The 27424-nt window shown below is 37.4% G+C and overlaps 1 protein-coding gene across 8 annotated transcripts in view; it reads left to right on the top strand.

Moving 5' to 3' along the window:
* Positions 1-27424, top strand: part of Ehbp1 (Eps15 homology domain containing protein-binding protein 1) — a 533072-nt gene that overhangs the window by 311854 nt on the left and 193794 nt on the right. For 4 of the 8 annotated variants that reach the window (XM_071671877.1, XM_071671876.1, XM_071671875.1 and 1 more), the window contains exons 13-18: positions 1930-2167; positions 5828-6032; positions 10109-10245; positions 11331-11424; positions 13899-14057; positions 19711-20220. In XM_071671877.1, the coding sequence (XP_071527978.1) occupies positions 1930-2167; positions 5828-6032; positions 10109-10245; positions 11331-11424; positions 13899-14057; positions 19711-20220 (1343 nt within the window). The remainder of the gene's footprint in view (positions 1-1929; positions 2168-5827; positions 6033-10108; positions 10246-11330; positions 11425-13898; positions 14058-19710; positions 20221-27424) is intronic. The other 4 variants (XM_071671880.1, XM_071671879.1, XM_071671878.1 and 1 more) reach the window with 3 other exon arrangements.

Genomic DNA, 27424 nt, shown 5'->3' with positions numbered 1-27424 from the left:
CCGCGTTTGCGAGGTAGCGTTAAGAACAGAGGACTGGGCCTTAGAGGGAAAATCCTCACCTGGCCCCCTTCACTGTTCCTTCTTTTGGAAAATTAAAAAAAAGTATGTGTGAATGTATAAAATGTTTGGATATAACCCATGGCCTGACACACTTGCCATAGACAGCTTGAGGCTTTACTCCATATGGGAACAGGGAAGGGGATGTCTCCTTTGGTCTAGTAAAACTGGTGCTGGGTGAGGTCCCTTGATGGTTGAAAATTCTCCAGAGCTGTTAGTTGCAGATAATCCTCGAGTCTGTTGTAGCTAGGCAAGCCCAATTGTCATTCCTCTGCTCTTGGTGTGGCCATGGGCAGGTGATGTGCCACACCACCTGAAAGTGTGAGGCCTACAGACAGCAGCAGAGCCTTGATTAAAGGAATGAGTCTCAAACTCAGCTAAGTGGTGGGATAGTACAATTGTTAAGTCTCATGCTAGTCTGTATCACATCCACAAACTACCAGCAACATACTGCAGGCTTAAACAACTATGAAAAAATGAAAGATTATGAAAAATGCAATACTCGTAAGTGGTGTTGGAGGATGGTAATAGAGACATACATGGAGCAACTCTAGATAAACAAGCCCTGTTTCATGGTCTTACCTTCACCTACGTACACTCTCAGTAAGTGTATATCACTCTCCCCAGGATAGTATACTCAGTCTATTAATCTATCATAACCAAGATAGCTTATTGCATGCAGCTGTAACCATTTTTCAAAACCTGAATGAAAGAATGTGAGATTTGGTCTCTAGCTAGCAAAGTATGACTTTTTTGTGTCACCAGTTTAGCTACAGTAGTAGATGCTTTGAGATTACTTTGTCTGCCTTCCATCGATCCGTTGTCCTTCGTTGAGAGTCACACTAACATTGAACTTAATTTTGGTCACAACTTGAAATCTCTAAATCAAATACAATTATATGCTAACATTTAGATAAAATTGACATGAGACCTGTAACTTTAATTTGGATTTTGCCTGAATTATATGTCACTTGGCATTAGAAGAGTCCTCTATAGGCTGCTAATGGTATATGTTAGCTGGATATCTAGATAGAAGTAGGAAAAGTTAGCACGTCAGAAGTTTTATCATCACTTTTGTCAACGCTTTTCTCACTAGGTCCCACTGTGATGTGGGCACTTGTTCCGACGGAATTTTTTTTCTTTTTTTTCAGGGACTACACTTCTGATTTCATTTTTGTTATACAGTGTATGTAACCTCTTATGACTTCTGGATGTATCTTTCTTGTGAAAACTTGAATATGACTAAAAGATTTAAAAAATAACTTCAGATTTAAAAAAATAACTGTCCTGTTATTCATATATGTTCATAGTTTTTCATTGTGAATGATATAATTTTCACTGAAAATGTCACACTAGATATCTCTTTATTGGCAGAACTGATTTTCTGATCAGAATGACTGAAATTTCTTGACAAACTCTTTTTCACAATTGCTTCTTTTTATGAAGAGTTTTATCTTAAGATTAGGTGAAAGTAATTTCATGGAATTTAGGTTTATAGAATGCACAAAGCCAGATTTGATAGAGCTATACTTCACTGTGCGTATGTATATATATTTTTTTTTTTTTTTTTATACTTTGTCGCTGTCTCCCGTGTTTGCGAGGTAGCGCAAGGAAACAGACGAAAGAAAGAATATATACAGTTAATATGTCAGCTCAATTTTTACCTTATAATGTGGTAAATTGACTTTGAATTGGCAGTAGGATGATTTATATTATACATGGCAATTAGAGACTGGATCTGTGCAAATAACTCCTATGTATTCCTTATGCTAACTCATGAATGTGGGAAAGGCATTCAGTTATAGAAAAAAATGGATATGAATAAGCTATTTCTTTCTTTGTTGTCTCATTATGGCTGGTTTCCCTAAACAGGTCATGAATTGGAAGTAGCACAAATTGGGGATACTGCAGCTGAATCTTCATATACAGTTGGTCGATTAGATACCAATTCTGGTGATGATGACATTCTGAACCTCCGATCTCATGATGACAACTGTAATCTGCAACGACTATCCTCCCACCTTAGTACACCAGCAGACAATGAAAATGATAACAGAACAATAGAAGCTAGAATAAGACGGACATCTGAATCAAGTCAGAGTTCTCAAAAGTAATTATCTTTAGAGTGAATGTTAGATATTTCTTCTTTTACAGTTTGTATCTGTTGGTCTGTTTTTTATAAGAATGCATGTTGTAGAGAGGTAGCTTTAATTTTTTTCATTATTTTAGAACTATGAGTCTTGCAGTGATGAAAAGGTACTGAAATTTACAGTAAAGGACTTGAATATGAAGATACTAGTATGTTTTAAGATAGTTTGATGCATTTTTTCTCTCATGGATTCACCCAAGTTTATTACTATGGATTAGAAATAGGGGTTTTGTATGATTATTCAAGAAATGTTTGGGACATGTTTTTAGAGAGATTAAGAAAACTTTGTGTTCAGAAATATAAGTGAAAGCATTAGAGTTTGAGGGAGGGTCAGATACACCTTCAGAACTGGATTGTGTGTGTATTTACAGTTGCTTGGAAATTTGAATACGAATTTAGAGGGGGATGGCAGGGCAGTTTGTTTCTTTTAATTAAAACTTGTGCCTTGCCGAACCTTAAAACTCCCACGCTGTATGGGACCTTCACGCGCTCACCGTAAAACCTGAACTCAGGGATATGCGCTGGCAAAGTTCCTCAGAACACTTCATAAATCATACTGAAACACAAAAGTATATATTTTTCTTTACTATACTTAATCGTTGTCTCACGCGTTAGCGAGATAGCGCAAGGAAACAGACGAGGAATGGCCCAACCCAACCATGTACACATGTATATACATAAACGCCCATACACGCATATATACATACATATACATTTCAACGTATACATACATATACATACACATATATACACATGTACATATTCATACTTGCTGCCTTCATCCATTCCAGTCGTCACCCTGCAACACTTGCAATAGCATCCCCCCCACCAGCAAGGTATATATTGTTGACTGGTTGGTAAGGTTGCTTAATGTATGTATGATTCATGGTGAGGTGCCTGAGGATTGGCGGAATGCTTGCATAGTGCCATTGTACAAAGGCAAAGGGGATAAAGGTGAGTGCTCAGACTACAGAGGTATAAGTTTGTTGAGTATTCCTGGTAAATTATATGGGAGGGTATTGATTGAGAGGGTGAAGGCATGTACAGAGCATCAGATTGGGGAAGAGCAGTGTGGTTTCAGAAGTGGTAGAGAATGTGTGGATCAGGTGTTTACTTTGAAGAATGTATGTGAGACATACTTAGAAAAGCAAATGGATTTGTATGTAGCATTTATGGATCTGGAGAAGGCATATGATAGAGTTGATAGAGATGCTCTGTGGAAGGTATTAAGAATATATGGTGTGGGAGGCAAGTTGTTAGAAGCAGTGAAAAGTTTTTATCAAGGATGTAAGGCATGTGTATGTGTAGGAAGAGAGGAAAGTGATTGGTTCTTAGTGAATGTAGGTTTGCGGCAGGGGTGTGTGATGTCTCTATGGTTGTTTAATTTGTTTATGGATGGGGTTGTTAGGGAGGTGAATGCAAGAGTTTTGGAAAGAGGGGCAAGTATGCAGTCTGTTGTGGATGAGAGAGCTTGGAAAGTGAGTCAGTTGTTGTTCGCTGATGATACAGCGCTAGTAGCTGATTCATGTGAGAAACTGCAGAAGCTGGTGACTGAGTTTGGTAAAGTGTGTGAAAGAAGAAAGTTGAGAGTAAATGTGAATAAGAGCAGGGTTATTAGGTACAGTAGGGTTGAGGGTCAAGTAAACTGGGAGGTGAGTTTGAATGGAGAAAAACTGGAGGAAGTGAAGTGTTTTAGATATCTGGGAGTGGATTTGGCAGCGGATGGAACCATGGAAGTGGAAGTGAATCATAGGGTGGGGAAGGGGGGAAAATTCTGGGAGCCTTGAAGAATGTGTGGAAGTCGAGAACATTATCTCGGAAAGCAAAAATGGGTATGTTTGAAGGAATAGTGGTTCCAACAATGTTGTATGGTTGCGAGGCGTGGGCTATGGATGGAATTGTGCGCAGGAGGGTGGATGTGCTGGAAATGAGATGTTTGAGGACAATATGTGTTGTGAGGTGGTTTGATCGAGTAAGTAATAATAGGGTAAGAGAGATGTGTGGTAATAAAAAGAGTGTGGTTGAGAGAGCAGAAGAGGGTGTTTTGAAATGGTTTGGTCACATGGAGAGAATGAGTGAGGAAAGATTGACAAAGAGGATATATGTGTCAGAAGTGGAGGGAACGAGAAGTGGGAGAACAAATTGGAGGTGGAAAGATGGAGTGAAAAAGATTTTGAGTGATCGGGGCCTGAACATGCAGGAGGGTGAAAGGCGTGCAAGGAATAGAGTGAATTGGAACGATGTGGTATACCAGGGTCGACGTGCTGTCAATGGATTGAACCAGGGCATGTGAAGCGTCTGGGGTAAACCATGGAAAGTTGTGTGGGGCCTGGATGTGGAAAGGGAGCTGTGGTTTCGGTGCATTATTACATGACAGCTAGAGACTGAGTGTGAATGAATGGGGCCTTTGTTGTCTTTTCCTAGCGCTACCTCGCACATATGAGGGGGAAGGGGGTTGTTATTTCATGTGTGGCGAGGTGGCGATGGGAATGAACAAAGGCAGACAGTATGAATTATGTACATGTGTATATATGTATTTGTCTGTGTGTGTATATATATATATATATATATGTATACATTGAGATGTATAGGTATGTATATTTGCGTGTGTGGATGTGTATGTATATACATGTGTATGTGGGTGGGTTGGGCCATTCTTTCGTCTGTTTCCTTGCGCTACCTCGCTAACGCGGGAGACAGCAACAAAGCAAAATAAATAATAAATATGATAAATGTACATACAGTAAACCCTTGATTTGCTGGACCCCGATATAATGGATTTTGGATTTGATGGACTGGGCGATTGATAATACATTAATTAATGATAATATATAGATGAGAAAAAAGTAAAAGATCTCAAATGCCACACCATGTGCATTTCATATTGCACTTGTTTTTGGTAGCGTAGGGTATACATGCTTTGTTTTGGTCTCAGTCTGCCTCAAGCTATCGTGCAGTCAGCTTTTATACAGAGAAATGTGACTTTTGCAATCCATTTTGCAATCCTCACAATTCAAAATAGCATCAAGTGATAGAGGAGTTAGAAGAACATGTGTGACCTGTATATTGTATTGAAAAAGGGCCAATAAGTTACATTTGATTTAATGGACTTTCGTCACTAACGGACCCCCCTCCTCCCTATTATTCCGTTAAACTGAGGGTTTACTCTGTCATTTTTAGACCTGAAACCTGTCACATAATCATTTTGCCACTAATAAATGCTTTTTTCCTCTGTCCGATAGCAATCTTCCTTCTATGGATTTTTGAATATCATGGAAAAATCTGCACCACATAATCATGACCCTTAATAATGCCCAGCTAATCCTTTATAGATACTAGAGGTATTGGTAATCCTTTTAAGCTACTTATTGCTGTTATATCATTGTCTATTCCTGTCTCAGTTTTGTGATGATTAAGTGAAAGTAAAAAGTGATGTACAAGTGTTCAGAGCACTTCCATTGAATATCTAACCCAAAAAGTGTGTAGAGAACAATAAAGGAGAGAGTTTTTGGTGGTTCCTTTATACATTTTACAACTGAGCTTACAGTGGATTGTTCTGTAGTGTAGTTCAAAATTTTATATTGTTATTGTAATGCTTGAATGATAAATATCCAATTGCAGATCCTCAAGTAATAGTTCCAGTAAAAGAAAAAGTGGAGACTATGGCCCTGAAAAGGATGGAACTAATATTGCCACTACTCCATCTGCAAAGGACCGGCTTTTAGCATCATCCAAATCAATCACTTCTGAGATATTCAAAATTGGTACTAAAGTCCTTTCACCCACACGTGAAAAACTTGCCAAGACAGAAAATAGAAATTCTACCGTAAGTTTCTTTCACTGAATATAGTTTTTTAAAAGACAGAAGTAACTAAAGTTTGTTTTTTTTGGCAGAAAGTTTCATTGTCAGTTCGAAGATTCTATCAGAGATACTGGTAAATTTGTTCTAGTATTGCCTTATAGATTCACCTTTCACCCACTCATCACCCTGAATGTTCAACCGCTCGCACTCAAGAAAACTCCAACCAGACTGAGCTTTGTATATAACAGACACATTATATTTTCTTCTCACACCACAGACATTGAAACTAAGGTGATGAATGACTAACTACCATCAGAACACTTATTCAGATCAGATGTAGACAAGTGAAAGAATTTCTTATTATCCTCCACAAATGATTCATCTGCTTCATCCTGAGCTATGCCTTACTTACCTATTGATACAACATACATGTTATATTAACTCCTCACACCACAGACATCAACACAAAGGCCATAAATGGACTAAAACCACCACCAGAACTCATTCAGATCAGATTTACACAAGAAAAAGAATTCCTTAGTGTCCTTTACAAACAATTCATCTGCTTCATCCTAAACTATGCCTCACTTGCCTGGTCATTCACATTATTAAAAACAAATGTAAGGAAAAAGAAATATTGCAAGCCATACAAAACTGAACTGTAAGGACTGTCATTTACAGATGTTCATCATTTGCTCAACAAATCAAAATATTCTCAATACTTTCTCTCCTTAATCTGCTCGGCACTTATTTCTTTATTATAGCACTAGACCCTTCTCATCCAAACAACTTCATAACCAGTCATCAACCTTCAAGCAAAAATAAGAAACTTACCCCAGCTTCACCTCTGCAAATTACACACAGATCCACTGTACCCCTACAAACATGGCATTGATAGAACATATACACATTGAAGTGATTGAACTAGCACAAGGCAATTGTCCTCTTAACCTTGTATTGAATACATCTCCACTAAACATACCTCCATGTTCTCACATGTACAAGTTACACCTAAGTAACTTATCACAACTCCCCTCATACTCAAGATGTAACATCCACACTGAACACACTGAACTCTTATTTCTTAGTTACCCTGTGCTTACCCTGGAAAGACACACAAACAACAGTAGCTCACCTTTTGACCTGTTATCCCACCCACTGGACTTGGTCAGCTACATCAGCATTGTGGGGGGCCTCATAGAGGGGGCATCTGGGGCAGGAAGGTAAGATAAATGCTGCCTACCCATGCTAAGAACAAAGTTGAGTAATTTGTAAATAAAGGCAAAAATTTATTTTACTTCCACATTGATTGGATGCTAGGATTGAAAAGTGTTTGCACTGTTACTGTTACATAATAGAGCATTATTAACTCAATGAAAAAGCATCATAATTGTAGGAATCAAAGGCTGTCTTATAGGTTGTGAATGCACTATTTTCCTTTTGTCAGATGCCCTTGACATAGTCATAGTAATAATATATGCTTTGTCATGATTAAAGAAAATAGGCATTAGAAATTTTGTATTACAAGATTAGTTGTAGAAGACAAAAAATAACCCGATTACTTTTGACAATTGTGTTTATCCACACTGATGTATTGTGTATGATGGCTAAATATATGTATAGATTTATCACCAAGACAGGAAAAGAATGAGTGAGGAAAGATTGACAAAGAGGATATATGTGTCGGAGTTGGAGTGAACAACGAGAAGCGGGAGACCAAATTGGAGGTGGAAAGATGGAGTGAAAATGATTTAGAGTGATCGGGGCCTGAACATACAGGAGGATAAAAGGCGTGCAAGGAATAGAGTGAATTGGAACGATGCGGTATACCAGGGTCGACATTCTGTCACTGGATTGAGCCAGGGCATGTAAAGTGTCTGGGGTAAGCCATGGAAAGGTCTGTAGTGCCTGGATGTGGAAAGGGAGCTGTGGTTTTGATGCATTACACATGACATCTAGAGACTGAAGGTGAACAAATGTGGTCCGACACATATATCCTCTTGGTCAATCTTTCCTCACTCATTCTCTCCATGTGCCCAAACCATTTCAAAACACCCTCTTCTGCTCTCTCAACCATGCTCTTTTTATTTCCACACATCTCACTTACCCTTACATTACTTACTCGATCAAACCACCTCACACCACACATTGTCCTCAAACATCTCATTTCCAGCACATCCACCCTCCTGCACACAACTCTATCCATAGCCCACGCCTCGCAACCATACAACATTGTTGGAACCACTATTCCTTCAAACATACCCATTTTTGCTTTCTGAGATAATGTTCTCGACTTCCACACATTCTTCAAGGCTCCCAGGATTTTCGCCCCCTCCCCTACCCTATGATTCACTTCCGCTTCCATGGTTCCATCCGCTGCCAGATCCACTCCCAGATATTTAAAACACTTTACTTCCTCCAGTTTTTCTCCATTCAAACTTACCTCCCAATTGACTTGACCCTCAACCCTACTGTACCTAATAACCTTGCTCTTATTCACATTTACTCTTAACTTTCTTCTTTCACACACTTTACCAAACTCAGTCACCAGCTTCTGCAGTTTCTCACATGAATCAGCCACCAGCGCTGTATCATCAGCGAACAACAACTGACTCACTTCCCAAGCTCTCTCATCCCCAACAGACTTCATACTTGCCCCTCTTTCCAAAACTCTTGCATTCACCTCCCTAACAACCCCATCCATAAACAAATTAAACAACCATGGAGACATTACACACCCCTGCCGCAAACCTACATTCACTGAGAACCAATCACTTTCCTCTCTTCCTACATGTACACATGCCTTACATCCTAGATAAAAACTTTTCACTGCTTCTAACAGCTTGCCACCCACACCATATATTCTTAATAGCTATATATAAATCTATACCCTATCCTGAGCCAGGTGCCCATTTTATCAACCAACCCCTAGGGGTGGATGAACAGCTGGGTTGACTGTGGACCGATTGCCGCTGCCAGGATTTGAACATATGCGCTTGACCCTGGGCGACCTGTAAATGTGTCATGGTCAGGAACTGCTACACCATGGGAGTGAACTAAAGTATGACCAAACCAGAAGATCAAGACGAACTTTCTGGTTTTGTTTTCGTACTTGTTTGCTGTTTCCCTCATAGCAAGTTAGTGCCAGGAACAGACAAAGAAGAACCTCATTTGTTCACATCCATTATATAGTTGTCATGTATAATATGCTGAAATATGAGCCCCCTATTCAGACCAAGTCCCAAGACCTTTTTGTGGTTACCCCTGACTGCTTCGTGTGCTCAGTTTCAGTCCATTGGCAAGACATGCTATACCCTGTATTACTCTGTCATGTGCACACCTCAGACCCTCCAACATATTCAGGCCTTGATCTCTGAAATTTGGCCCTCCCCCTTTTCCTTGTCCCCTTCACTTCTGACGTGCAAACCATTAGCCTCTTAGTTAGCCTTTCCTCATTCATGTTCTCTATATGCCCATGATGTTTGAGTACACCGCCTTCAGCATTTTCAACCATACTCTTCTTGCTACCACACCTTGCTGTTACTGTATCATTTCTTGCTTGATCAACCTTCCTCAACACATACTGTCCCAAAGCATTATGATACATACCTATCCCATCCATCTTCTTAATTACATTTTATTTATGGCCCATGCCTTGCATCCCTACATTATTGTCAACACTACTATACCATGAAACTTATTCATGTTTACCATCACAGACATTGACCTTTCCCTCCACACACACCTCTGTGCACTTAGGACCTTAGCCCCCACCCACCTTTTTTGCTGCTATAACCCCATTGATTAGACCATCAGCATTATTGAATTTGCCTGCCATGGCTGTGTTGTTATTTGTTATTCAGAAAGAAATTTATGCTCATATGCATGAGAGGGAAACATGTAAGGACAGGGATGAATGGAGACAATTTTGCCACGACCGCCCACTTGATGGGAGTTCTCGAAGGGAACGGGCATCAGAGATGTAGATATAGAAATATGTGCTTAGTATTAAGTTAGATGATATTATAAATGAACATGAAGACTACTGTTAAAATATATAAGAGAATTGAACTTTATCATAACATATGCTGTTTGTGTAGGCATCTTTAAGTAGCAACAGTAGCAGTGGTGAACGTCCGGTGTTAATGACGCACAAGCAGCTTGTAGACCCATTTGCTTCTGATGATGAAGAGGATCCCACCTCTCCTGTTGGAACTCAAGAGCAGCAATTAACCAGGTTTGGAAAAATCATCAAGTCATGCTTTTATATTTTCATATTATTGAGTGTTGAATGCAAATTACTTTTAATGAACTGTAATGAAGTGTCTTTTTATTTTTAACCATCTTCATTTACATAAAGTGTGTTAACTCTGTGTTAGATTGAAGTCTATCATATGTATCTGCTGGCTTAGATCCATTTTGTAGAATTGAATAAGTCATCTTAACTAACAATAGCATTTTACAGTTTTATATTTTAAGTTGAGGCATCATGTGAAACTAGGATCTCCATTTTATTGTTTTACTTATAGAGGAATATTTATTTACTTTTTAGTACTTAATTAATGGGTCATTCCTCATGATACAAAATATTCTTTCTTTTTTCTTTCAAACTATTCGCCATTTCCCGCGTTAGCGAGGTAGCATTAAGAACAGAGGACTGGGCCTTTGAGGGAATATCCTCACCTGGCCCCCTTCTCTGTTCCTTCTTTTGGGAAAAAAAAAAAAGTATTAAGATGTCTTATTTTAATTGGGAGTATTTGCACATATAACTCATGATAATGACATAACAGTACCTTGATTTACTTTGATTTTTTAAAAACTTAAGGAGGTGCGATATTTTGAAAATTGATTTTGATAAAAGGAAGATCATGATAACAATATAACAATACCTTGATTTACTTTGATTTTTTTAAAGACTTAAGGAGGTGCAATATTTTGAAAATTGACTTTGATAAAAGGAAGAACCATGTGTTAATGTGGTATTGGTTTTTAGATTGCATAAGTATGTGAAGAGAAAACATCCTGAGTGAAATGGAATAGAACCAGTAGAGAAATACTATATATGACATGTAATAACAAATAATTGAGATTTTTCTAAGTAGCTTATGCACAAAACATCAGTTTATTAATGAAGAATTTAAAATTTTGTTTTTGATCTAGACAGGTTAAGAAGAAGATGTTAGTGGGATGGTTTTTAGCTCAACCTTTGCATTGACTTATTTTTTTCCTGGGAGTTATATGTGATTTCAGTTTAAGCAGTAGTAGAACAGGGATCCATGAGAGGGATGGTCATTTATGAATGCGCAACTTTTAACTTTGCAGTTCTCAAGTTAGTCAAGAGAATGAGGATACCTGTAACAAAGATGTTAGAAGATCATTGTCTCCCAAATCTTCAGTAGTTTCTCTAAATGAAGAGGTAAGTTATATGTGTCTGTTCTAGATATTGTCATTATTTTTATTTTTCATTAGAAAGAATTTTCAGATAAAATACAGTAGATGATTATTTATTGTCATTTATTTCAGATGAATAGTTCAACTGTTTCAAAATAATACAGTGGCTCATGTCTCGCTACATCTGTTTTATCAGTTCATCTTCCCCTTCTTGATTTTCACTAGAAACATCTTTTCTGTGTGTTTCTCTTTCACCTATTACATGTTTAGGGATTATTTCTCTTTGTTTGTAGTAATGATTTCTCACTTCTCGTCATGATATTAGGAACCCAACCTTCAGAGAAGAATCCTTGCCTTGCTGATCCTTCTGTTCTTGCCTTTGTAATAATACTGGAGGGGAGGGTATCCAACCATCATTCCTTCTGCCCTTTATAGTTTCTTTTGTGATACACAGGAGATAAGTGGATAGTGTTGTTTGTCCTGTATCATCTGCATCAAATTTGATAATAATGATAATGCTAATGATGATAATGATAGATGGCAATATTAAGATGATAATGATAGCAATAATGATAATAGATAATAATTTTTTACACTTGTTTGACATTTCCCTAGTAAGTGAGGTAATGCCAAGAACAGAAAAAGAAGGGCCTAATTTGCTAACATTCACTCTCAAGCTGACATGTATAATATGATGAAACTTGATATACCATCCACAGACTATTTGATAATTTCCTCTGACCACTTCATGATATGATTTATGATAAGGTTAATAATAATGACAATTAAAATGATTATCAATAATGATAATGATGATAATAATGATATAAATGATATTGTTCTCATAATTGTTCAACGTATCCTGTTGTAGTGAGGTAGCATTGGGAAAAGATGGCTGAACCTTAGAGGAAAAATCCTTACTTAGGATCTTCCCTTGCCCTTCTCTTGGAAATTGTGAATAAACTTTTGCCTTTGTGATGCACAAGAATTATGTGGGTAGTATTTTTTTGCCCATGCTCCCAGGGATAGTAATAATCATGTGGGAAAGAGCAAACACGTATGAAAGAAACTAATAAAACAATGATAAAAATTATGATGATCATATAATTAAAGAGCTTTTTTAAAACTATTTTAAACTTTAACCTATGGTATTTTCTCTTAAACATTTGCTCTTGTAAACATTTGTTTATGCTTTGGCATAGTAACTGAAGTTGATACCAGCTGGGTAAAATGCTCACCAAGAAAAAGGCCGTGTGACCGGTAAGAGTTGTAGCACATGATGTAGCATATTGTCACAAGGATCTGGTGCTTGGTATCAAACTGTACCTTCAGCTGTTAATGCATTATAGAATCCAGTTTAGATTATTTTTTTTATGTTGTAGGAATGCTTGATAACATGGCAGTGCTTTAGATATCTCTTATTAAACCTTCAGTTAAAGGTTACTTTTAACTGTTGATAATTAGAGGTAATAATGTATTGCCAGTCTGTATGACCTTTTTTGGTATTCCTTTGTTCAGAATAGGGTTGCACCTGTAAAATCATCTCTCATCCCATTGCCACACCTCCAGGTTGTGAAGACTTGACATTACCACACCATTTAGTAGTCTTCTAAACATTAATGTTTTTTTAACTCATGCATACCATACTTAATTTTCTTTATTTTGTTTTTCTTTCTTGTACCTTGCTCAGTCCTTTTATGCTTCTTTTCATATTTGTTTTTGCTTGTTGAGGCAGCCACAATATTTTATATAGATATTTATGGTAGTGTAAGCATATGATGTGCACTTTATATTAGTGACAGCTAAACCAGCATTCAGAATCCTTTAGCTATCATTTGAATGTCGGTTGTGGGCTGTCAGTGTCAGGTGAAAGATTATCTGTAAGCAAAATGTTTTGTAATGTATCTTCTTGTGTTACCCTTCATGAATATACAAATAGGTTTGTACAATGTAGAGTGAAAGATGAAATAATCATTATATTGTTCATGTAGTAAGGTAAGTATCAATACCATACATCCTATTTTCAGGTTTTCTGTGCTCATTTCATGTGATGAGTTCATGGAGTCACTGTATTTGAGTACCATACTTTATTTTTGAGATCTACTGTATTGAATCGTTACCTGATTCTTCAGTTAGTACATTTCATACAGATGCACTTTCTTGTATGAATTAGATATCTAGATAGTTTCATCCATTAGTTTAGGTACTTGAATGATTTAATTTTTTTGTGAGTATTCTAGATATACCAAGGATGTAACATTGGTGTATCTGTGCCATTGTCAGTGGATTTTTTCTTTACATTTTTCTTTAACCAAGTTAAAGTTCAACATAACTTTCTGGGTGCTTGGTGATGGCCTTTCCCCTTAGCACATGAAAAACTAAAGCTTCAGGTAGATTTTATTGATTAGTGAATTTTGTGAGACTCATGACATGGCCGTATTAACAAAGGCATTTGCTTAGCTTGTCTAACGTTGGGAACTGTCTCTGTATGGTGGTCAGAATGGGTCTAGGAATGGAACAACCATCGGAGCTCAGGAAGGATCCCCAGTTGATACACGATTGGGGTCCATAGTTCAGGAGGTTCCAGGACTCCTCGACCTCTCCCCCACTCGAAGGGATCAGGTGGTGATGAGAGAAAGACAAAGTCCTGTTAAAAAGGTGAGCTGGTACAACTAGCAACAGTGCATTCCTGTCATTAACGACAAGATTGATATTGCACAACAAGAATCATTATGCTTAATTCAGCTTTACATGAAGATATAACACAGAATGAGCTTTTTAATGTATTATTTTCTCTATAATCATAGATGTCAACCACTTTTCACTACACTAAACACAGCTTTTCATGTTTTGTGAATGCAACACTTATGAAGACTGTAGCTGTTTGCATTTCTTGTCTGTTGTGTATGGATAACCAGCTTCATTGTTAGAATGGCTTGAATTATAATTGTTCATAAAAATAATGTAAGTTGGAATTCCTTTGTTGTGCGATAGTTTGTTTCACATGGCATGCTAAAATTGTAAGTTCAAAATCAGGTTATGTTTATGATAATCTTGATTTAATTGTTAATTTTTTTGTAAGAATAAAAGTTGCAACCTTGTACTTGGAATTATTTAGAGTATTCATTGTGATCATAATACTGGATCTTCTAAGGACTGTCATATTTCTGGAATCCTTTTTTCCTTTTATTTTCTTCCCTTGTAGCAAAAATCTTCATCTTTGGAAGGTCCTAAAGCAAGTAACCGGAAATTGCAAACCCAAGCAGCAATACCTGAAACCAGATTGATCTCAAATACTGTTGGAGAACAAGCTAAGAAAAATAATCAGAAAAAGCCCCAAAGGTCGTCAAGTCCCCAAAATATGCATGCAACTGGAAAAAGGATAAAAAAACTTGAATACGAAAGTACGCATACTTCTTTAAGGCATGACAGTCCTGAAAGAAGTGATATAACTTACGCACGTTTACGTAACAAAGATCATAGTGCAAGTCCATCTCAAAGAAAGATTAAGTCCTTTATGAAAGGGACACCAAAGAAGACTGCCAATATGAATAATGTGAATATCAAAAGCCTCTCCCTTCCTAATCGAAGTAGTATTCAAGGGCCTGAAAAGTCGAAAACTACTAAAACATTTTCAAATATAAAAGAAAAATTGAAGAAAAATGATTCTGCAGTAAATAAACCTTTAGATAATAAATATGAAAGTTCATTTAAGGGTGTGCATCATTCCACTGTCATTGACAAAAGATTAGCAAAGAAAACAAATACAAAAAGGGACAATTCACTTATTGAAGTACCCAATACTAATAAAAAGGTAAATGCTAAATATGAAAAGTCAAAAGATATTCTTCAAGAAAAGTCAGCTAGCATTAATAGAAAAAAGACTAAAGTGTTATCTAAAGAAAAAATTGCAGCATCTCAGACTGTAGCAAAAAATCATGCCATGTTGCATAATACAAGTTCAGGTAATGCACAGGAAAAAAAGATGTATGTGAATGATAAGTTGAACAATTTACTGGGACATGAGGACCATCGTAAGAATGATGACTTGCCGCGGAAATTAGTTCATCCTAACAAGGAGAGCGATGCTGGATTTTATCCTAAAACTTCTGTAGATAATTGCGACATCCTAGCAAGTAGGGCTTCAGAATCCTCTAATCAGGTCAGGAAGGAACCTCAGGGTCATAGCATTTGTGTTGACCATGTACAAACACTGCCCAAGGATTTTGTTATTTCACCTTGGGCAAAGTTTGAAGATGTTGATTGGGATGGATGTGTTACAACTGTAAATGAGCCTGCAATCAAAAGTGAGGCTCTGGGATCAAGTAGACATTCGGATGCAGGGAAAAATGAACAGAAACCTGATAATGAGGTAAAGAGAGATACTGATAGTGTTACATTTCAAGCTGACAGTTATGAAACATCATATAACTCCAATACGGTAGCAGGTGCCCTTGATGTGAAACATTCTAAAGTTGATGGAGAACAAATAGGAAATGAAGTTGAACTGAGCATGTGTAAAGAAGCAGCCCATGAGGATGCAAAGAAAAGATGTGATGGTGATATGCAGCTAGAAGTTAGTGAGAATCCAGATCATAGTCATATCAGACTTGATGATGAAGAACTTAAGAATCTGGATAGTTATGATGACAGAAATGGGAAGGAGCAGTCACTGAAACATCGTAGTCAAGGTAAAAGTGAAGATCATGATAGTAAGCAAGATCTGCAAAACAATAAAAGTTTGGGTGATAATGTTATCCCTCTTCCTCCAAAGAGACTGAGAGAAGTAATGAAAAACTGGGTCTCCTTTGATGATTCACTTAGTAAAGAAAAGAAGATTAACCAGGAAATATGTGATGGTATTATACATGACAGAAGTATAGAGCAACCTGATAATGATAAAATTTATGAGAACGTTTGGTTTGGAGCACTGCCATTAACTGAAAATGAACAAAGCACACCTTTTGATGATGAGACTTGTGATGAAGAATTTAAAGTTTATGCAAGTGTGAAGCCTTTTGGAGATGGAGACTTGTCATCATCATTAGATAATGAGGATGATCCTTTTGCTGAGATTATTGAGGAAATTTTCTCTGATGGTCCACTAACTGATACCAAAACTCTTCTTGAAAGATCAAACACCAGATCATCCAAGAAAAAAGAGCTTATTGCTCTTGGTCCAGCTGAAGATGTGATGCAAAAGCCAATGAGGTTTGATAGGATTTTTAAACTTGACATAATTGCCCCGCAGTATCAGAAAGCAGAATTAGTTTGGCAAGATCTGCACTCACAAGTCACTGCAAGCATTGCAGAAAATCTCAGCATGGAATATTATAACATAATTCCAGAATTGAAACATAATTTTGAGTATGCTTTATGTCGTTTTGAAATTGATTATAAAGGTGTTGCAAGGTATAATAAAAGCTGTAAAATATACAACTTCAGCACACCATTGCAAGAATCTTATGAATATTTTCCTGTTCAATTTGTCAATGAAATTCCTGTAGTGGATTTTCTTTTAGTGTATCCACAGTATCAAATGGAGCCTGTGTCAGAAATACTTTTGGCAACAAATACTACAATGTCTACTTTGCAAGATATTAGGTATCCTAGCCTGGCGAATGCCGTAGTAAAACAACAGAATGTATTGCATGAAAGTTGTTTGGTAGAAGTAGATATCAAAATTTGTATATTAGATGATGAAAGAATTGATATGCTTACAAGTACTTTACTTGAAGAGGGTCTTGCCATTCCAAATAACCAAGATAAGTTAAGAGAAACTGGCAAATTTGAAAGAATTAACAAGCTACTTGTGAAACATAACACTTTAGATTTCTCTGACAGTGCCTGTTTACAAAGGTATGAAAATGACAATGAAAAATTGGTAGAATCACCTGAAGACAATCAGAGTATTTACTGTAATTCTGTTGTTGCACCGGTAAATAATGCCAAATTATTGTTTGAAGATGTGAAAGAAAGTGAAACTCTGGAATCCTGTGTCCATGATTCAGAATCGTGCTTTGATAATGCAGTAAGCAGCTTTGATGATTATCGTGAAATCCTGGAAAATTGTGGCAAAGGTTGTCCAGATTCCATGCTTCGATCAGAAAGTGTACATATAAAGGTGGACAAGGAATTGGAACAAGAAAGTGGTAAAGGTGAATCTGCAGGTGAATGTATGTCTTTAAAGAGTTTAGATTTGTATGATGAATTTATAGTTACTTCTGCCATGAACATATGTAGTGAAAGTAGAAGCAGAACAGACCTCCCTGACTTTAATGCTATTGAGAAAGTGGAGCAAGTGGAGTTTGTTTCCCAGGAGGTGAATCCTGATCCTCACCAAAATGCAGATGTAACATTCATGGATCCTGCAGCAGTTGCTTCTGATGATCGAGCAGATTTATTAATAGACTTTGAGGATAGGGAAGAATTTGCCAGCAAAACATGTACGGCAGTTGAAGAATGCAAATTATCAAATTTAGAAACCTTATTGCTAGATATTCCACCAATGGTTACTTATTCTCCATGTGATGAAATGTTTGCAACCAGTGCTGATGGCATTTTGCTAGAGAAATTAAGAAGTATGTCTCAAAATGATGAAATGTCCTTTTGGAATGAAGCCAATTGTTCCATGGGATTTGAGAAAGGTAATAGTGAGTCTTACTGCACAAGTGACATGGAAAATATTCCAGTGTGTTCCCTTGTTGAAGAAAAGGAAATGCTGAGAAGCCTAAAGTATCATTCTGCAGTGGAATCGACACAAGACTTCAGAAGTGTATCTGTTGACACCAACTGTAAATATCAGCTTCCAGAGAGGGTTTATGCTAAAGTAAAAAGATTTGAAAAAGAGCCTCTGATACATACAGTTGTTGAGGAGCAGATTATTTTCACCATGACTGATTTTAGCGGTGATTTGACCTGTTGGAACAAACTTGCAACAAACAAGGAAATTATTACAATTTTAAATGAGAATGAAGACATAAATGCATTTTGTGAAGATAGAGAAGTGAACGCAAATGAAACAGAAGACAGTACACTGCTTTTTACTGCAGCTATTGGAGAATTCTGTATGATCGGACCTGATGTGTTAGGTGAGGTGAAAGTTTTGGGTGTCGCTGAGGAGGGATTTGCAGTTCAAAGTATTGAACCAGAGGCACTTGCATGTGCCAACTACAGAAAGTATGATCCTGATGAAATCGAGATGAGGGAGAGGAAGATTTTAAGACCTGAGCTAGATTTACAGCACTATACTGAGGACTGTATTAAAGAAAAATTAGTGGAGCCTCTGAAAGAAAAATTCACAGCTGTTGGGTCCATGAGTGAATTGATTCAGATTGGTACTTCAGTTCACAAAGATAAAGTTACTTCAGAAGAAAGTGCCAAATCAAATAGTTTTGCTAACAGTTTTATTGAAGATGATTGCTCAGGAAAGAATGCATGTTTTTCAGATTTTCTCTGGACTAATGAGGATCATGCAGATGCCCTCAAAGATTCTCTTATGAATATCGATCAGATGGATATTTCACTAATTGATTCAGATAATCCAGGGACAGGTGTGCATAATGTTGAAGTAAGTGAACATCCGTGCACATCACCATTGTTGACAGCATCTCAGCCTTTGAATATTGCACAGTTTTCTCCAGCAGAATCTTTTGAAAGTCATAGTGGCAGCTCTTTCAGGGATGTAGTATCTGTTGATAATGCTGCTGTTCTTCAGTACTGGGCTGAGATAATGAAGAGTAAGAGAAGTCATGGCAATTTTGGGCCAATTGCAGATTTTTCATTACCTGAAGTGAACAGTACAAAAACTAAAAGCTCGATAACAATTCCTTTTGCTGGCACCAGTGCAAAAAAAGGCAAAGAAAATTCAAATCTTTGTAGATGGGATAATGATTTTGATGAGGAATTAGTATATTTTCTAGGCTGTTCACCTGAGTCTGCATATGATGGAAATGATTTTCAGCTTCCTTTGGAAGAGGAAGAGGAAGATTGGCTTCAGGAACTGGAAGATATTAAGGAAGAGGAAGGGGCTTTTGAGAGTGAGTTTGAATTAGGTGAGATGGAATTTGAAGTTAACGCTCAGAGTCTTATCCAAGGAAAGTTATCCCCAAGAGTTGGTGGTGAAAAATGGAATGAAGGGAAGAAATCTGGAAATAACATCAGACTACAAGAACACACAGCTGCATCGAGGGACTTGACTGAAAATAGAATTAAACAAAAAGAAGACAAAGTACCCAACCAAGGTGGGTGGTTCATGGATGGCATTAGGCATACAACAAAAGGACTATATAATCTTTTCTTTTATGGACAGACTCCTGGGGATCAGAAAGCTGAGGAAAATCCAGTGACTGAGGATATTGCGGTAAGAGAAGGGAAGAATATGACTGAGGAACGCATTCATCAGGTAGGCTCTTTGGAACTGCTTGACAAGAGTGATGCATATGGAAGACTTGAAAAGAAGGAAATGGATGTTAACCCTCAGGTGCCTACTGATGATGGGAATGTGAAGAACCTTGCAGAAACTCGTGTATTGAGTAATGGGGCAAGACCCAAAGTCCCTTCATCTTCCAGTGATGCATCAAAATGTAGAGACTCAGCAGAAGGTGCAACTAGAGTTTACTCCATTGCAGAACCAGCTTCTAAAGATGATCTCTTCGTTTCTTCAAATTTCGTTTTATTGACTGAAGATAGTAGACAGCAGTCAGAAAGTGGAGTAGTTGATGAAGCATCACATGAAGACATCTTGTTCATGGCTCAGGTTGCTGGAATTCTTCACCTGGAAGAGAACGAAAGGGCAGCTCTGCATCTGCTTCTGACAAAGGTTCTGCTGTTGGAGTTATTGCTGTGTGCACTTCAGAGTGTGGAATGCTGAGCCTTTTGCTGCCAGTCCTGCTGGAGAGTTTTTGCATCAGTTAATGATTAATGCTATTCTATTATCGTAACTTTTTTTCACTGTAACTACATTTTTTGATAGCTTTACTAATGCTGTAACATGCATGCAATAATTGCTAACTCATAAACATACATAACTCATGTTTACATTGTGCTCTTAATTTTGTTACTGAATCTAAATTGTTCCATTTTCTGACGTTAATCAGGTGACATTATCCTAGGTGAGATTAGATAAGTTAGTTGGGTTTAACAGTCATAAGTGATGAGCTGTGCATATACTTAAACTTCTTGATCCTGGCATTGGGGAAAACAAACGTACATGTTTTTACAAATGACGTGGCACTGTTTTCAGATGTAGAGGTAATTAATATGAGTCTGTCGGATTGCAGTATCAGAAATCGCAACAGAGTAGATTGCAACAATGATTTGTGATGTAGATTTTCACTGTATAGATCAGACTGGAAGGTGATAACAGAGAGGAGTTTAAACAAATTTGAATGAGATCCTCAAAGAAAATAACCTAGTGACATAACAGGAATATACTGTGAGGGGTTAGGCCATATAATCATAGAACAGATACCAGAGTAAAGGAAACACGTACAAAATGGAAAAAACCGAAGGGCAGAAGTATAGATTAATAGGACTAGGAACAAGAAGAAAAGAGTGATTGTGAAAGAAGTGAGAATAAAAAGATTAGTTGAAAAAATGGATAAGGTACATATAGAAATTATGAAATACCATAGAAAAGAAAAGGAATGAAAAAAGAGCTTTACAGAACATGGAAAAAGTTGAGTTGCTATTCACATACATAAACAGTAAAAAAAAAAAGAAAACAGACATTAAACCCTAAGTCAGGAGATGAATACAAAAATTGCCCCAAGGAATTATGCTAGATGTTGAATAAACAATATTGATCAATATTCTGCTCAAAATATAAGGAGAACTTGGACCATAAACTGCTTAACCTATATGATAGAAGCGCACTTATAGATATGGAAATATTGGAATATGATACTGACAGTTGTTCATCAGCTCAAAGAAAGTTTGGTTCCAGGACAATGGAATCCTAGCCACATTCTTCCAAGGGCAAAATCAACAATAGAAGAACCAATGATATATTTGCAAAGTCTGGATAAAATTATGATTGTGAGAATTCAGAAATTGGCATTTTTAACACCAGTACACAAAGGAGGGTACAAACTGATACCTAAACAATACAGACCAGAGAGTTTAATTTTTGCATGCAATAAAGTCTTCAAAAGAATGATAAAAGGGCTTGTATTGCACCATCTAATCACGAATCACTTAGTACATGAAGGCCAGCTTAGATTTATAATTGGAAGAGCATATAGACCCAAATATTATCCATCACAATTAATTTTTTTTTTTTTAACTTTGTTAGAATATTTGACAAAGGAAACCACTGAATTTTGTGTAAGGAAATAGTGTAATGAAATATTAAAGGTAAGATAAGAAGATGGATGAAGAATTTCTAACTGACAGAAAATTCAGAGTGGTACCAAACAGTCCATGTCAGAAGAGGAAGATTTCCCATCTGTCATACCACAGGGAACGATGTTAGCCTCATTGCTATGTATACTAATGATAATAGCAATCGACAGCAAAGCAAAGGAAAGCATAGTAAGGAGCTTTGCTGATGACACGAGTAAGCAAAATGATGGATCAGAAACTTATAAAAAAAAGTGCAAAAAGACTTAGACATTATTAACAAGTGGGAAGAGGTGAACCTGATGGAATATAATGAGAACAGATTTGAGCAAATAAGTTTTGAAATAAGTAGGCATACATTGGAGGTACCATATAAGAACTCATCAGAGAAATGATAAGAAGTGATTCAAATGTAAAAGATTGGGTGTCATCATAAATGAGAAACTAGAACATATTGAGAAGATAACACTAGTAAGCTAGTAGTTAAGTGGTATGATTTTGAGAATATTCACTACAAAAAAACATTTGTTTGGAAATGTTTAGCAGAATTGAAGGGATGGAACATGTGAATGACTATGAAAGGCAGAAATAACCACAACTATGCATCTTAGAATAGGAAAGATGTATATGATAATCTCTGTGTGGCAACAAATTATAGGTATAAAAGAAAATATATCAAACATGATAGGCTTTTAACAATGAATTTAGTTAAGTATCCAAGAATACCATGAACATATCAAAAATATATGAGAACCCAACCAGGAAGCCAGAATGACTATTCCTTATACTGCTAGGAAGATTGAGAAACATGCATGGAACAACTACAGAAACATTTAAAAGATTATTTGACATTTGAATGTTGTCAGTCCCTGTTGAAAAGAGTAGATGATAATGTAATGCAGGTGGTAGCTGGGAAGAATAGGCTCATTCATCAACCAAGACGTGAGGTGAGTGAGTACTTTGAGATAGCCTTCCCATCGTGGCTAAATCTCTTCATAGGTACTTGTAGGTAGGTATGTAGTCTCTCTCTCTCTCTCCCTCCCTCTCTCTCTCTCTCTCTCTCTCTCTCTCTCTCTCTCTCTCTCTCTCTCTCTCTCTCTCTCTCTCTCTCTCTCTCTCTATCTATCTATCTATCTATCTATCTATCTATCTCTCCAGTAATCTTGTACCAGAAGATTTCTGAAGCATTGACATACCATGCAAATATATTGAAGATTTGAATTTTCTTGACTTCCAATACATCTGCTGTTGTCATGATTTTCAGTAGGCTATATAAGAAGTATTTGTCTTCAGACTGATGCAAGTCATTTTATTTTTTTATATGAATGTGGAAGGAACAGAGGGAAGGGGGAACAAGAGGATATAGATGAGTGAAGTGAAAGATGCTTGGAGGGAGGTATACAAGCTTGAACACAGGAGGATAAGAAGCATGCATGGGATAGAACAAATTGGAGTAATGTAGTATATGAAGGGATAAAGTGCTGTCAGTAGTGATAACCAGGGCATATGAAGTGGTCATGGGAAACTATGGAGTGGTCTCGAGGGCTTGGCTGTTGATGGTGGGCTCTGCTTTTGGTGAAATATATAGCACAATTTGAGAATGGATATAAGCAAATGGGACCATTGCACCTGTGTTATTGGCACTTTCTCATAGGCGGGAAATGGCAAACGACTATGAAAAGAACTATTGTTAAGGAACCCTTTGCAGAAAAATTAGCAACAAATTAATGAAGGAAAACACTCGTCCTGTTTTAAGGAGTAAGAGCCAGCAATATTTACCAGCTACTACTCTGTTTTCATGTTTACCATACATAGGACAATGCATATTTTTATTTTGGGTTGGGAAATAGAGTTGAATAGTACTGGAGGGAGAGAAATGGGGAAGAATGCATGGAATGTTGTATGTGAGGGAGACACGTTAGGAAAGGGATAAGTGGAGATTCCTTTGCTGTGGCCACCCCCTTGATGGGAGCTCCTGAAGGGAATGGGTGGTAGAGATATAGATATAGTAGGTCATTCCTTATACATTTTAACCATAGGAAATAAGTGTGATGGTGATGATGGAACTCCAGAACTCAAAATACTGATTTGCCATTTGTGTGAGAATGTTTTACTTTATAGGGAATCTACAATTCTATTATTCATTCTCTTGCGCATCCCAATATATATAAAGTTGATTTATTTTTTAACTGCATACAGTATATCTAATCATGAGTTATTATTGTACCATTTAGTTTCATAAAGTATTTTATCAGTGTGAAGAATAGAATGAATGCATCCTACAATTGTACCTTTCATTAGTCACATAAAAGTATATGATAAGATTCTTGTCATTGAAGTTTGATAATTAAGACAATGAGCACTACTTCCTTTAAAGTTACTCATTATGGTAGTATCACTGCAGTTATGTAAAAAAAAATATATTAGACAGTAGAAATTACATGATTGATTAATTTTTTTTTTTTTTTTTTTTTTTATACTTTGTCGCTGTCTCCCGCGTTTGCGAGGTAGCGCAAGGAAACAGACGAAAGAAATGGCCCAACCCCCCCCCCCCATACACATGTACATACACACGTCCACACACGCAAATATTCATACCTACACAGCTTTCCATGGTTTACCCCAGACGCTTCACATGCCTTGATTCAATCCACTGACAGCACGTCAACCCCGGTATACCACATCGCTCCAATTCACTCTATTCCTTGCCCTCCTTTCACCCTCCTGCATGTTCAGGCCCCGATCACACAAAATCCTTTTCACTCCATCTTTCCACCTCCAATTTGGTCTCCCTCTTCTCCTCGTTCCCTCCACCTCCGACACATATATCCTCTTGGTCAATCTTTCCTCACTCATTCTCTCCATGTGCCCAAACCACTTCAAAACACCCTCTTCTGCTCTCTCAACCACGCTCTTTTTATTTCCACACATCTCTCTTACCCTTACGTTACTCACTCGATCAAACCACCTCACACCACACATTGTCCTCAAACATCTCATTTCCAGCACATCCATCCTCCTGCGCACAACTCTATCCATAGCCCACGCCTCGCAACCATACAACATTGTTGGAACCACTATTCCTTCAAACATACCCATTTTTGCTTTCCGAGATAATGTTCTCGACTTCCACACATTCTTCAAGGCCCCCAGAATTTTCGCCCCCTCCCCCACCCTATGATCCACTTCCGCTTCCATGGTTCCATCCGCTGCCAGATCCACTCTCAGATATCTAAAACACTTCACTTCCCCCAGTTTTTCTCCATTCAAACTCACCTCCCAATTGACTTGACCTTCAACCCTACTGTACCTAATAACCTTGCTCTTATTCACATTTTCTCTTAACTTTCTTCTTCCACACACTTTACCAAACTCAGTCACCAGCTTCTGCAGTTTCTCACATGAATCAGCCACCAGCGCTGTATCATCAGCGAACAACTGACTCACTTCCCAAGCTCTCTCATCCCCAACAGACTTCATACTTGCCCCTCTTTCCAAAACTCTTGCATTTACCTCCCTAACAACCCCATCCATAAACAAATTAAACAACCATGGAGACATCACACACCCCTGCCGCAAACCTACATTCACTGAGAACCAATCACTTTCCTCTCTTCCTACACGTACACATGCCTTACATCCTCGATAAAAACTTTTCACTGCTTCTAACAACTTTCCTCCCACACCATATATTCTTAATACCTTCCACAGAGCATCTCTATCAACTCTATCATATGCCTTCTCCAGATCCATAAATGCTACATTCAAACTTACCTCCCAATTTACTTGACCCTCAACCCTACTGTACCTAATAACCTTGCTCTTATTCACATTTACTCTCAACTTTCTTCTTTCACACACTTTACCAAACTCAGCACCAGCTTCTGCAGTTTCTCACAAGAATCAGCCACCAGCGCTGTATCATCAGCGAACAACAACTGACTCACTTCCCAAGCTCTCTCATCCAGAACAGACTTCATACTTGCCCCTCTTTCCAAAACTCTTGCATTCACCTCCCTAACAACCCCATCCATAAACAAATTAAACAACCATGGAGACATCACACACCCCTGCCACAAACCTACATTCACTGAGAACCAATCACTTTCCTCTCTTCCTACACATACACATTCCTTACATCCTTGATAAAAACTTTTCACTGCTTCTAACAACTTGCCTCCCATACTATATATTCTTAATACCTTCCACAGAGCATCTCTATCAACTCTATCATATTCCTTCTCCAGATCCATAAATGCTACATACAAATCCATTTGCTTTTCTAAGTATTTCTCACTTACATTCCTCAAAGCAAACACCTGATCCACACATCCTCTACCACTTTTGAAACCACACTGCTCTTCCCCAATCTGATGCTCTGTACATGCCTTCACCCTCTCAATCAGTACCCTTCCATATAATTTACCAGGAATACTCAACAAACTTATACCTCTGTAATTTGAGCACTCGCCTTTATCCCCTTTGCCTTTGTAGAAAGGCACTATGCAAGCATTCCGCCAATCCTCAGGCACCTCACCATGAATCGTACATACATTAAATAACCTTACCAACCAGTCAACAATACAGTCACCCCGTTTTTTGATAAAGTCCACTGCAATACCATCCAAACCCGCTGCCTTGCCGGCTTTCATCTTCCGCAAAGCTTTTACTACCTCTTCTCTGTTTACCTTGGATCACCCATGAAATTAATAGATTGTTGTTTCTGTTTCACACTCATTGCAATCAAGTAATATTCTTCTCTATCATTGTCTGTCAAGGTTAGATTTGCTTGTCATTATGTTGGCTGCATCAGGTACATACAGCATCTCATGTCGCTCAAAACATATCTGCAACTCTTGCCAACACAAATGTCCACACTAAGATAAGCACCTCTAACATTTTCACTTTGCACAATGTTGATTCATCTGGTAAGACCAGTGTACCTATTCACATTCCCTCTGTCCTCAGATGCATACTTTGATGTATTTTGATCATGTTCTCAGATTATTTTTTGATATGATAGAATAACCAACCTTGAGAAATCTCAAACAAATGTTTTACGTATAATAGGTTATGATGTCTTAAAAGTGCCGGTATAGTTTGTGGCCTAAAGTTTCCTTTACATGATAATCTTGTTGATATGATTGTTGAATGGCCAAGTAGGTATGTAAAGCAAATGTTGTCAGCGTTGTCATGGGATAATGGAAGTAATGAATGATACCCAATGAAAAGTAATGCAATAATAGGATTTACACATTTCTTCAACAAACTTACATTTTTTCTTAGTTATTTCTAATATTTTCTGCAATAGAAAGTTCGTAAAATTACATTTTTTTTATTATTATTTTTGTCTTCTTTGATATGACTTTGACTCGTAGCAGCTGTGTATTTCATCATGTAATATTTTTTAAGATGTTGACATTTTAAAGTTAATATTTTGAGTGTTGCTTTTTGCAAAACTGCATTAAAAAGATGTATGATTTTTGGACCATACTTTGAAAAAACAGGTAAGGGAAGGGGTTAATGACATGATAATCAGAATTCGCATGGATCAGTAACTGGTAAAGAGAACCTCAGCAGAAATTGAATATCTACATTTGCAAGCTAGCTACACACTGATGGACTAACCTTGAAGGTAGCAAATGAATTTTAGCATCATTAATTGCAAACTTTTGCACATTAGC

Source organism: Panulirus ornatus, chromosome 17 (assembly GCF_036320965.1).
Source record: "Panulirus ornatus isolate Po-2019 chromosome 17, ASM3632096v1, whole genome shotgun sequence".
NCBI lineage: Eukaryota > Metazoa > Arthropoda > Malacostraca > Decapoda > Palinuridae > Panulirus > Panulirus ornatus.
This window is presented reverse-complemented; position numbering and strand designations above follow the sequence as displayed.